Raw genomic sequence first — 14,166 nt, 5'->3', positions numbered from 1 at the left:
TGTGGTGTAGTTACTATCGCCATTGGCCCGGATTCAGCTGCAAATTCGGACCATGCGGTGTGATGTGAAAGGTGGGATCTGGTAGGCTGGAATGGATCGTCTGATGCATGAAATGCTACAGTGGAGAATTACATCCCCTAGTCGCTCGTATTCTGTAGAATCTTATTTGCTGACTGCATGTGTAGGTCGAGATGTGGAGCATACTCTTGTCCCCTTTGTATGCCATGTCCACTTTGTATGGGACTGAGTTTGGATTGCCGAAGAGAAGAGAGATGCCCATCACATCTCGCATAGCATTACTATACCAGCAGCCTTTGAGAAGTGGCTCCAACCCGAATAATATGACTAAATACACGTGGAGGGCCGTTGTAGAGCGCATGATCGTGACTGCAGTAATGGGATGTAACGCTGGCTGCAGCCATTGTCAGTTAGAACGCCACTTAACAGCCGAATATGTGCATTCATGACCGACCGAAATCTGACATCTGCAAGACAGTTCATTATATAATAGTAGGTCTAGAATTAGGCAGCTTTCCTTCACATGTTATTGATTGAGGATTTGTCCAGCGTGCTTACAGTCGTTTCTAGAGAGGGTCTGCTGCTGGAAGTGGTAAATGGCTAGGCCAAAATGTAAATAATATAGATAGACAAGACTCAATGATCTGGTTGAGGCAATGCCCATATCAACGGCGAAGTATAAATTCATATGTGAATATATATTATGAATGGTATATCTTATGCTCTAATCCCATATTAGCATGTAAGCAATCAAAACTATCGCATGAAGGTCAGCTTATTACTGAAAGATGTAAACCAAGCGTTTTTCAATCATGTTGCCTTGACTTCTCTAGACCGGTTCACATCACAATTCAAGTTTTTCAACACTTCAAGACTGACCGGTTCCACAAGGAGCTATGTGCTAATCCAACTGTGAACGCCTACTTAAAAAGGCGAAAGGCCTTTTATCTCGAGATCCTCTCTTGCATGAAAACTCTAAGCTCTACCAAGGAGGACCTTGGCGGGTCCTTATGCAGTGCGTTCTTTTAATCTTGTCAGAGACACTTGTATCCGATAGGGTTCATACATATTAGATACGGTGGAGGAAAATCCACTTCTACACGAGATTGCAAGCAGTGGTCCAGATCCAAGCTAGTTGTGGATCACCACAGTATGCACAGGGCAGGTAGAATCGATATTAAGATTAGCCTAAAGTATTCCTGGCTTGCGACAGCAGCTATGTATCAATGCCACACAGCACTTGCTTCGAGTCACTATCGAAACGAAAGAACAAAGACAAACTTTTCTCGAGTGAAACAGCCCCAGCCTCTTATTTGTGGCGACCGAAGACACTACCCTCATGATGTCCAGCCCTTATATTAGGTCCAAAGGCTGATGAGATCTCATGAGGATGTACCTTGACGTTGGATGACATACTGGATATTGCAATCGAAGAAATGGATCCCGGAAAGCCATTAGTATCAACTCTTCAAGTTCCACTCTCAATCGTACAATAGGCCACTAACGAAGAGGCAAACAGAAGTAGGCCTCATGCCACCTATCCCCATCGTGCTATCTCATAGCGCATGAAGTCTATCGTTCTGGTCCAATCAATTACCTCGAGTACCCAATAGGAAGCAGACCGAGCAGCAGTTACGGAGGTGACATCTCAGCTTCTCATATAGCGTACAGGCTATGATGATACTTTGCTCAATGAGGGATTAGGCAATGCTGACATCATTCGTCGCATTCGAATACTTCCTTGGGGTGTGAGACCGCTTAAGCATTATAATTGCTACAGTCTGGTAGAAGAGGGCACGCCCAAGGATGTACATCGCGAAGGCATCGAAGAAGCCATCACTGTGACTGAGAACTATCATGATCCAGGAAAGATTGGCGGTTGGTGGATACATGCTCTACAAGCTTGCAATATCAATAGTCAGGAGGATGGCATGAGCTACCATGATACCTAACACTTTCACAGGTCGTCATAGTATAACCGAAACTTCTACTTATTTGGTAATATTATTTGCAGATGTCAACCAATCAGGCACATGTCCCTGCTTGAATCTCAATGAAAACCTGCGAGTGGCAAGATTGACTCAATTCTAGTGATACATCCCCTGCACTTGGCTTATTGTCCGAACTTTCAGCATATGCATGGAGATGGACCATTCCGCAGGTAGCGATTGGGATGTGGATATCGTGTCTCGACTGTGTCATATACTGCGCAAGGATTTCCCCATTAAGAAAGGAAAGTAGCAACTGGGCCAGGAACGCGATCTGCGTTTGCAAAGTGACCTAAGTAGCCTAAGGAATCAGGATCAAACCGAAGCAGGAAGCTGAACGGCGGCTGCCCCGGCAAGACAAGGCAGTCGGTGATGCAACCTCAAGTGCCCCGTTGTGGGACCGGCCGAGTTCACGGAGAAAAGGAAATCCAATTGGCAGGGCAAATGCCCAGGGGATGAGGCATTTTATTCCTCCCCGAAAGAGCTAACAAGTCCAGCCAGACACAACGTCAGTCTATCGAGCCCAACCTCGATTGGTTAGCACTAGGGGTATCTCCAAAGCATGCAATGATGTATTGATCCAGCCCCTGCCCCAGCTTAAACGGCATCTCTGTGCATTATAACGTTTAAGGCCATCAACCAGTGTGATGCAATCAGCTGAGTCCCCCTCATTGAAGTTTTAGTACATTCCTTGTTGCAGGTAGTGCGGACTCGTTTCCCTTCGCGCACAAATGCTAAAGGACAATCTCGTAGGTCTGCATGCATGTGAGCCTCTAATACATGGGTTGATTCGCAATGGATACAGGACCCGTCTCACATATCCCGTGGATCACTACTAGCCTGGACCAGGTGGGATAGGGTGACGTTAGTGCCTTACACTAATGTATTTTGTCAGGTGGAATCGGATAAAATGTATGTCATTTATGCGTATATAGTTCGTTATGCAGCTAACCTTACTAGACTTTAAGGTGATAGTAGAACGCCCTGATCACCTGTGTACCTGTTCTACCTCTGACGGTCTACAACCTCAATATGGGGGATTTGCACGACCCCTATTAGTACAAAATGCTTTCTCCCAACAGTAGCGAGCTACATAAATTCCTAGCCACTCCCATGACTCGCAATAGGATTAGTATAAGCTCCCCGGATCTCACCGTGCACATCATCTAGCAGCGGAATAATCCGCCAAGTGCCAGGGCTAGAGACAATGTACTCCGCCCTGTCCCCAGTCAGGCACTGTGCTTTGGCAGGCGTGACCTTACCTGCTCCTAGGGAGCCGTATAGCCACCCGAGCGGATCAAACGGTGAGATTCCGGCGTCATATACGCTAATCAGAAAGGTGCAAACTCTGCCGGTGTTCTATTACTATCTCACTCTATTGCCTTAGAGTGTTGGCTAGCTGAATATAGCAACAGGGAGACAGGGATACCATATCACACAGGCCAAAGCAGTATGCAGGGAGCTCTAAATGGCAATATGGAGCGGCAGGTTCAAAATAGCGCAAGGGGGGCCATTTTCCCGTCCCACATTGTGCATCGTCCAGAGGATGTCGTCAGTGAGAGATACATCTAAAGTTCCACATTATTCTCGGCCGTTAGAGGCTGCCGAGAGTTAGATTTGGCTAGACAGCCTCTCCAGGCTCTCCAGGTCCAAGTCTATAAGTGTCACTCGGTGCTGATATGCGCCATTCGCCAAGGCCTGTGGAGTACCCCTATAGCAAGAGATCATCACCGGGCATTTAATGGCGGCTTGCTGAGTGGGTAGGGAGAAGGAAACAGACGTTTTCTCCTAGGCAATACCAGTCATCAAACTTGGGATCACTTATTGTATCCCAAGGGCTTGCAAGTCCTTGAATCACTTGCGCGACGTGAGCCTTCAGGAGGTAGGGGACACCCCCTGCCCATTGCTTCTCTCTCTCCCGACCGAAGTGGGTTGATAAGTGGCTAAAGAAGAGAGCAGGTTATTGGGCGAAGGTTTCGCAGTGATACAACAAGGTTCCAAGTGGGTATAGGTAAATCGCCACCCAGAACTACACATCAATTTACTTCGGACATTGCAAGGCTACCAGTAACGCTACCAACGACTGCCCTATAGTGCGCTCAGATTGGCCACTGGAAAAGACATCCGTGATAGGATATTTCAAATCCCAAGCTCAATGGAGTAGCACCACCCGATCCGGCCTGTCCCTTTTTCTAATGGGTCTAGCCTCTATCGACTAGCAGAGGATTTCCTGTCTAGATCAAGCCTGTATAGCCAATGGCCGTCGGAAAGCAGGCATTCTCGGCTGTCCGCGAGTTTCTTTCGCCAATGAGCATGCAACTATCTGAGGACCTTTCAGGATGCAATCCTATTGGAAGTTCTGTTCAATGGCAGGGAACGCAGGAGATCCGCTATGCGGAGGTGCTTTTCCCATCCTCGCATTATCCTCTCCGATGGGTCCTGGTGGAGAACTCTGTCGGTCTGTCAGGATACTGGCTATATAAATCAATGTGCCGCTTTGTTCACCTGGTGCGCCGTTTCTGAAGGTATCGCAAGTGAGCAGCAAACATGGCAGAGTTCAACCGCTCACAGGTCTTGGGATCTGTGTTTGACACCACCAGCAGGTATATACGTTTGGCCTCAGCACCCTGTCATAAACTCCGGTCTTAACCGTTTGTCTAGGTATATTAACGTACGACCAGTGGGCCTGGGTGCCTTTAGTCTTGTTTGGTATGTCTCCCTTAATATCTCCGTTGCCCCTTTTTCCCCCACTGTTTTGCCTTTTATAAAGATGAAAGCTTAGTGAGGAAAGTAGTTCCGCTTATGACCTGGTCAGGGGCCAAGCAGTGGCGATCAAAAAGCTATTGAACCCCTTTGCCACGCCAGCCAGCGCTAAGCAGACGTACCGGGAGATTAAGCTCTTGAAACAGCTACGACATGAGAACGTACGGACTCTGAAACTGTGAGCTATATTCCAAGCATGCTGACAACTTGAAGCTCATCGGCTTGTGCGATGTTTTTATATCTCCCCGAACAGATGTGTATGTCCAGCTCCAGTCGTCTTAGCTGTACTGCTCGCTAATATTGCTTTTCAGTTACCTGGTAACCGAGCTCCTCTCAACTGACCTCGGCCGCCTCCTGGAAGCTGGACCCCTTGAACCACAATTCGTACAGTATTTCGCGTATCAAATACTGGTGAGAGTTGCTCGCGCTTCGTACCTTCATTCTTACAATTCTGACGAGCCTCAGCGTGGCTTAAAATACCTACATTCGGCCGGCGTAGTTCACCGGGATATCAAACCTAGCAACTTGGTCATCGATGAGAACTGCGACTTGAAAATATGTGATTTCGGTCTCTCCAGGCCGCAAGATCATCGAATGACTGGATATGTCTCGACACGGTATTACCGTGCACCGGAGGTCATGCTTACATGGCAAATGTACGGTGTCGAGATGGATATTTGGAGCGCCGGATGTGTCATTGCAGAGATGCTCAATGGAAAGCCTTTATTCCCCGGGCAAGACCCAATTAACCAGTTCTACTTAATCCTGGACGTGTTGGGAAACCCGTCTGACAAGTTTATCTCGCGGATTTGTACCACGAATGTAGGTACTTCAGGACAATTTGTTGTACACACGGTAGTACTAACATGTACGTTCAGACAGTGGAGATCATCCGGTCACTGGAGCGGAGAGAGCCACGTCCCTTGCAAAGCGTTATTCAGAATCTAGATGATTATTGTAAGTTGCCGATCATGCTCTATACCCTACTACTTTCACTGAGTTGCTGATTGGTATTGGTTCCATAGCCCGGAGTTTGCTCGAGAGAATGCTCACGCTGGACCCACAAGAGAGGATTTCCGCCGAGGAAGCCCTACAACACCCCTATATGAGAATGTATCATGACCCGACCGATGAGCCCATTGCGGAACAAAAGTTCGACTGGATGTTCAACGGCGGTGAATTCGATGAGGAGATGCTAAAAGAAATGATGTACGCCCTTCCTCGTCTCCCCCTGAAAGCTCTTCTACTAACAAGGAAGCTGGTAGATTCATGGAGGTGCTCCACTTTCATCAAAGTGCGTGCCTGGCAATGTCACCGATGGGTCTAGAGGAACCCACTATCCCTCAATTTTCGGAAACTGAGTCATTCCTGAACCCCGACGCCTTCGTCGATTGGACTCCATGTCTGTAACAACTGGTCCTAACGAAATCTGTACTTGTGATAGCGAATGTGGATCTAATTCTCTCCTACTTGTAATGACTGCCTACCCGGTCAACGAGCATCCGCCAGCGATGGAAGCATCATCTGTAAAGGAAATTGACTACGATGGGCAGGGCTAGTGGAGGAATAGATCCATGTATAGAAGAACCAGATTGTAGGCACGTGGTAGTAGTGAGGCAAGCACATTATCCAACCCCAGTAAGTAGTTGCTCATGTCACTCGTGTCTCTTCCGCACTATTGAAAACCGTCTCTAGCGGTGAAATGAAACTGGCCCATTCGCATTTAGGTAAGAGGATTGCCCGTTCCACTTCAGGGGTAGTCCAATGGATTATGCCTAATTACCCTTCGCCTGGAGACCAGGATTCAAGATCCGCCTCGGTAATTATAGTGAGTGTTACTTCTCAGTCCCAAATTGGACATTACGCCAGTGCACTATCACTAAGATGGTATGTAGATAACTGATCATTTACTCCTATTCTCATCGTAGTCGACAGTGTACTTAAGGGGATTAGCAAGCCCACCGTTTTACGTCAGGCCGTCACCGGTGAGGTTGACAGGTATGTTCAACCCATGATTAGTAGAACCTCTTGCCTACTATAGGAGTTACAAGGCCTTTAAACTTGGCTTGAGGCATACTATCACGTAAGCATTGGTGCTATACACTCAGTGTTCACTCCTATTTCCTGCCGTCAAGAAACTTTTGCGTCATAATAAAAGTGCCTACCCACATGCACCTTGGCTCTCAATAAGGCACGGATTCAGGATGTAGTACTTCCAAGCTAAAAGCACAAATATGGCCTCACCAACCTTGACATAACGTAATAGTATAATCAGAAGGACGCTACCAGAGTGACCGTCCTAAAGGGTGTGCTTGGGATTCCATTTTCCTTGAAATCAGCAAAATCCTGCTGATTGCCGAGAGTTTGCCACACTCGATCTGACAGCTGCGCCTACCATCTTGCGTCATGTTATCGTGATATTTTTAACCAGGATGACCTACTACAGTAATCTCTGTAGCGTCAGGTACTACATGGCTGTAGGGCCCACTATGGGTCTTTCGGAGATGTCAATTCCGCGTATGCAGATACCCCCCTGTTGAACGAACGTGCAAATAGCAAGAGAGCTCCGTACACCCCAACATAAACATAATAATCTCTGCAAAGCTAGGTGTGCCATCAGAAACGGCATGAGCCCCAGGGGAAAACATATATGCATACTCACCGCAATCATATACATCTCTAATCTCTCTCACCTTAGCCAGGGGGATCCTATGTCTCACGTAACGCTTCACCGGCAAAACCGTCAGGGGTTCTTCCAAGAATCATTATAGCCATCTATATGTTGCTGATCGGCAGGCCCTACGCAAAAATTTTCCGCATATAACTTTCCGTCTCCGGAAAATTTCCTCGGAATTTGAATACTAAGCCATAAGCGGTTGTGGGTGCTACTCGCCAAGGACTGTGAGTAAGGGACGATATGGTCTTGGCCTCTTTTCTTAATGAGTGTGACGCATCTAGGCGCAGACAAAGCTCTTATTCCTAGTGCCCCTCTAGCTGGATTGACTTAATGACGCCTTTCAACGGGGAATCTCGGTCGTAAGGTCTGGTTTGTGGCCATTTCTTTGTGACCATGATGCTTGTGCGCATTATCCGTCTCGTAATTGTACTCCTCACGATAAAAAAAAAATTATTTCCTGTCCATGATTAGTGCTTACAACATTAATTTTGATTGGCTTAGGCATAATGTTGCTATCTTAACAGGAGACATCATCTCCAAATGGCTTGATTGACCTCCATTTCAAGGCTCTTTTTTTCCCTTTTCCCCCTCACATTCTCATGTCGATTCTCGATTCAGACACTGATATGCAAGTACTAGATACTACTTGTGAACACACCGAAAGCCGGCCTTTGAAACCGGGACTCCTCGTGGTACTGCTACTAATTACTACGCGTGGGGCATACTGGCCCATGTGACTCGGACTATTTATTTAGTTGGATTTAATACTCCGCTCTGTGGATCTGCAATCTACCACACGCTAAACCAACTCGCGCGACGATATATTAGGACCTTGCCTTGGGCGCTCTAGCTCGATCTCCTCTTCCATGGTTCCTGTCTTTGCTTAGCTGCAAGGAACAACGCCTGGACCATATACAGGAACCTGTGCGCTGCAGGGCACAGACTCGGGCAGATCCGTTGCCTCCTAGCGCTGTCTCTCTCCTACGCTTTTGCTGGACATGAGCTTGTTTCTTAAAGTACCGGTTAAGCAACCAAGCACGTGGGTCATAAACGTGATAGACGGGATAACGAGACAACCGACTGCCGGTTGGGTCCTCTATTATAGTTTGCAAGTGTTTGGCTCTGGAGGTATATTTTTTCGGTGTCCATGGACCCTGCTGAAGAAGTCTATTCCCAATGTCGTACTCTTAGTGTTGTCTTCGAACGTCTTTAGGTTCGCTTTAATTTTCATACTGTGAGGGTTTGACGTCGAGTGACGGAGCCCTCCACTGATGGAGCTCCTCTATAGGCTACGATATCCAATGTCTCCAGACTGAAGTTTTCGGCCGCCAGCACTGCCATGAATGCGACAAACGCCATATTTTGATTACAGGGGCAATTTCAGCCTGTAAAAAGTCCTATCAGCAGACATTAGCTAGGCTAGTGGGCTCAGCCAGACACTGTCGTGGAGCTAGAGGGCTCCCTCCGATGTTGGAAGAAGTAGCGGTCAAGGACTCCGTAATTGGTGCAAGATGAGTGGAAGATAGGGGTGTAATTCCCCTACGTAATCGAAATAACACTTGCATCGTGGAAAGCACAGGACAGCTACCTTTGTCACGCGGGGGTTGTCCGACGGGTTTCAAACCTATCCAAGTACTGCCTACTCCGTACTATCCCATATATCCACCGGCGTTTACCATGCTCCCGGATCGTGGGTATAAACCATTGAAACTGGGTTTGCCTGGCTAGATACCTTCCAGATGGGGGATAGTTATATCGATCATTCGACCTGTGCTCGATTTAGGGTTGTCTTATACAATTTCGTACCAGATCGGACCAGGTCGGTATCTCCGAATTCCAGGAACCAGAGCTCCACTGCACACTCCCAGACAGTGTCGATATGGCTGGCCGTTGAAATACCATGCTAGCGGCTCGGCACGTCCTCAACAACCACAACTTTTGCTCAGGGGTTCACTCGATCTCGGTCAAACGTATTTAACTTGCAGATACCCCGTTGTTTAGGGTTGCAGTGAGTCCTGGAAAGCGACCGAGAACCTTAGTTTGCAAGGGAATATCGAGTGATGAGTGATATACTGAGCGCTGCACTACCGAAGGTCCGATGAACCGCCAGACAGGCCATCGATTAACGGTGTCATCGCCGATAAGGAAGGGTTAAGCCCTCCGAGAAATTTCCGAACCCGTAGACGCACTGAATGTAATCATAGAGTAAAAATCTGCCAACTTCTTTTGTTAGAGCAGACTCGGGGTTTGGTGTATGCACACAGCACATGTCCCTTAAGTAGCCCTCGATTGTCTCCCTATGATTAAAGTCAGCCTTAGTACCAAAGATCATCTTAACTGAACCTTACTGATTAATATCACATTTGCTCTAATTTTATAAAATTGATTCCTTTGCTCCTGTGTTCGACTCTGAAAACTGAATCAAAATCCCTCCTAGCACCTACCCCCACTACGGTCCCTTGGCTCATGTACATACTTAGACAAGTCATAAATATACAATAAGCTCTCTCTAAGCAACAAGAAGTATGAAGTTAGCATATATGTTCTGATATATCTCCCCTGTAGAACTCCTCAAGGCTCAGGCTCTATATGATTCACGGAAACACGGTATTCCACAAACAGTTCTCTTCACAGAACGAATGATCTTGTGTCTCTTGAACAAATGCTCTGGTATCAATCAACGCCAGATTATGTGTCTACACTTTTCTCTTCTGCATCCGTCCTCGTGGGAAGGCCTGAGCACAACTGTGTGTCTGGAACCATGCGTCGATCGCTCTATTACGGAAACTACGTCAAATACCTACACGATGCGGTCATCTATCATCTTCTTGCTCGTAGTATTTTCCTTGAAGCATTAGTGCTGAGCCCTGTCAACAGACTTCCTACGTGAAACCATAGTTTACGTCTCCACTCTTCCATCGCATTTCTGATTCAAGTAAATAGCGGTTTTTAGTGCAGACATGACATCAGCTACATGTACCTCTGATACCCAATGAGGTACTCTCTCGACTATGAGTACTAGTAAAGTCTCTTCATTTAGTAACATCTATTCCTAGTACAACCTCCCCAAGCGTCGCTCTATGGCCAACACTTAAGTTTATCCAGTAACATCTGGCCGCGAAGCTCATGGCAGCTTGGCAGCCATTGATCAGCACATAATCTCGTGGGATCAGTCTCAAGCAATGTCGTCAGTGCGTCACCGTTGGCCTGTGTGCGCCTCGGTGTCTGCGTACTATCCGTAGGTGGGGCTGATCGATAGTGACATCATTAATCTTGATGTGCTTCATCTTATGTACCTTTTCTTAGGCGACATGCAATGCACGTCGCTCTCTGAAGTCCCTGCATAGTGCGAATCCACCGAGCCTCTAGCTCCCTGGGAGTTCATGGATTGGGTGATCCCAGTGGCCGAGCCCGCCCGACTGCTTCACTACTGCACAACCGGTCCATTCACGAGAGCAGATCCCCACGGGTGGATAAAGAACTGGGTCTGTACGGTTCTTACGGTGGTAAGCGGATGAGCGACGGCCATTGCACCGTTGGCATCGTAGTTGGTTCATATTGTATTCTTGACGCGTTGCTTTAACCGACGGTTGCGTCTCGCTTCCTGAAGATTGAATACTTCGAACGTACATCCCAGGGCGTGGCTTTTGTTGTTCAGACACATGATGCTGCTTGCTGCTCCTCTGGTCGGCGTCATCCTGGTATCGGGCAGAAGCCCTTGTCACCGTTTTTGATCTAGACAGGGGAACTTGACGTCAGCATGTAGAATTAGAATTGCAAAATAAAGGTGGCTTGCCTGTGAGATATCCACAGCCACGTGCCATGAGTCCAATGCATAGCTGCAGAGGGATACGCAGTTCACTCGGGATGCAAGGATAGAAACTGGAGGCCCTGGCGTTGGCAAGATCGTTATCAGATTTCCTGTGGCCAATAGGGGGGTTATAAGTGTGCATGAATGGCCCTTTCTCCTGTTCCTGAAGGAGGTATACCTATTGGTGGCTCGCCTTAAACCTGAATGCTCACCTGTAAAAGCAACATCCACTCTATAAATGTCTCGACGCTTTGAATATCACATGAACACCCAGCAATGACGTCGACCCCTTCATTGCGTGTATATCTACTAGACTAGCCTTTCTCAAAGCCCGTACGATACTAGTACTCCCGTTTGAAGAAGCAGTCGTCGATCCGAGCCGGACCCTGGTTAGTATGATGCAAGTTTTCCTGGCACAAAGGTCTAGACCAGCAACTGAATAAATACTATCTACTGGATAATGAGTCTAGGCAGTTCTGCAAGGCACTCTCACGATACTGCATTAGCAGTGTCGTCTTAGATCTAATCTACGCCAAGTGGGTTTCAATAGTGTCGTCGACCGTTTTATGTCATACTTCCCCATGTACGTCATAGCCACTCAACTATAAAAATTCATCCAGCAAATGCATTTCTACATTATTAATCCTTTCCCCACTTACAGGCAAATGTACCCCGAGGTTTTCTCGACTAGAGCTAACATTACCCTACGTGGGGTGTTCGCTTCCGCCCAAATCCCCGCTTTAGGAGCCGAGTGGAGATGACTCTGTGGTGATACTATTAAGTGGGTATGTTCATGCTGGCGTCCAAAAGGGTACTATTATGGATAGTCAGGCGAACTGGCTGTCTACGCCCCACTAGTCTGTCAGGAGATAGTTTCCGAAGCAGTTGACATCAGGTTCTAGACCTAGTGAAGCTTTTGTTCAACCAAGTCAAGTCAAGATATGAAGCACATGAACCGTGGTACACTTCGAGGCTAGGATTGAAGAAGGACTGAGGTACTATGAACCTCCTTAGCGTACTAATGAGAAGTCACTAGCTATGATTCTCATTGAAAGTACTGTGGGTCTAAGAGCTCTTGAGAAGATATGTCAAGCGTGCTGCCACTTGACCAAAATACCTTTAGGCATTTGGTGCCTCCAACCAAACTCTGGCCAGCAAGATATGACGTGATTGTTCAATGATGGAATACAACATATGTCATTCCTAGATTATAAATTGGACTGTATAGCAAGGGTAGTGCAAATAGTCATTCAGCAGTACCTGGCCCAAATGGAAAGGATATACTAAGTTGAAACATCCATATAGAACAGACCTTATCCTACAAATATTGCTTTCCCGTCTGGCAATCATAGTTTTCAAATAATGCATTGCAGTGTGATCCTTCTAGCTCAATGGAATCAGCATACGGATCCTGTTCTTTCAATACATCCAAGCACAGCACTATCCGCACTGCTCCTATCTCGAAGTCTTTCATCGGGAAGCTCGTGACACTATGTCTAGTATTACGTCTTCAACTAGTTTCTAGTTCTTGATGTCATTTCCCTCTCGGTGGCTCCGTGTTACAATTCGTCCCTTACATCATGTGCATATCCTTTACTATTCTCCAGAAGCTGGGCTAGACTTTCTGAGTGATATCATTGTGGGTAGCATGAGCTATCTCTATAGGTACCATGTCTGGGATTCCAGTTCTATAACCACCTTGATCAATGGTCTATCTTCATTGATACATCTCCCGTCATGGACGCAAGGACCTAGCGTTTTAGAGATGAGTATCATTGTGATGACATGTTGCATATCCCAGTGATCTAGACCGTTCAAGGGATCCAATTGATCGATCACTCATCAAGATACTCTTAACCTGTGTGTTTCTAGCTTTCTATCTACGTACCATCTCGCAATGTACATGTAATACACTGGCGTGCCCATGGACTAGATATGGTCAGTATGGGAGACAGTGACAATGCAAATGATCGCGGAGGGAAGACATTAGGAGCGACTTGCATGCTCGGATCGCATGGGATGATATCATAGAGATGGACAAAGCTGGGACGGGCTTGTATTCGCTTTCACCCATTTCTTGTGGCGTGTTTAACTAGAGGTTGAAGTGATACTAGCGAGGTTGCTACACTTATGCTGGGGTTTATGGCTCATGCATTGGCTGTGAAGCATCCTCAAGCCTTATGGTAACCAAGGAAGCATGGTATGGACGAGATATTCTTACCGCCGATGATGGTAATTTCTCTATCGGATGCCCAGGGGAGTCGTAATCCTTACTATACTGAATTACGACAATGTTCTTATTGGAAATGTCAACACGCCAATGCCTTCGCTGTGCGTATATCCCTCTATAACAATAATCTATCTGCCATCATACAAGGAGAAATCGATATATGGAGAGATCATTCTTCACACCTACTTTCTTGAGCAAACCAGTCATAGTGCTTCTCACCTAATATCTACATCGTTCAGGACTCGACATGCTATACCTGGGCTATCCGTCTAGGGTCATTACTCAGCGCTTTAAGTCTCTCCCAGCTCACCTTGTATCACATGGCACTCATAGTGATTGAAGCGAGCCACAAGCGAATTGACCAGTAGACTTAATTAACCGACTTCAGGTGTAACACACAGAGCACAACAGCATCATCCATATAGACTCCCCTCCAAGAATGTTGTTGGACGGTCACCAATGTATTAGATGTCAGCGCCAGATGAGGATATGGTCACATCTGTCAATGATTGTTGTTTTAGGGCAATCGAGGCAGCTTTGTGGGTTGTATAGTACCTGATGCACTGCTCTTAGAGAGGAAACTCGCCTCCATAGACGCTCTTCTTTGATTCCCGACATTCGACGTCAGATAATATATATATATATAACTATATGGGAACTTGATACCGGGAGGAGGAAT

At 46.8% G+C, this 14,166-nt stretch overlaps 1 protein-coding gene across 1 annotated transcript; it reads left to right on the top strand.

Annotated features, from left to right (window-relative positions):
- Positions 1-4,553: 4,553 nt before the first annotated feature.
- On the top strand, positions 4,554-6,959 carry BDV37DRAFT_291280 (kinase-like domain-containing protein; the record flags this gene model as incomplete). Its single annotated transcript, XM_032088898.1, has 8 exons — positions 4,554-4,609; positions 4,668-4,715; positions 4,801-4,930; positions 4,983-5,026; positions 5,081-5,591; positions 5,648-5,726; positions 5,795-6,030; positions 6,858-6,959. The coding sequence occupies 8 exons, from the start codon at positions 4,554-4,556 to the stop codon at positions 6,957-6,959; spliced, it is 1,206 nt and encodes a 401-aa protein (XP_031944355.1).
- Between the last annotated feature and the right edge of the window lie 7,207 nt (positions 6,960-14,166).

The sequence above is a fragment of the Aspergillus pseudonomiae genome (assembly GCF_009193645.1).
Source record: "Aspergillus pseudonomiae strain CBS 119388 unplaced genomic scaffold BDV37scaffold_13, whole genome shotgun sequence".
Taxonomy (NCBI): domain Eukaryota; kingdom Fungi; phylum Ascomycota; class Eurotiomycetes; order Eurotiales; family Aspergillaceae; genus Aspergillus; species Aspergillus pseudonomiae.
Note: the sequence above shows the minus strand (reverse complement) of the source record. Positions and strands in the feature narration are given on the sequence as shown.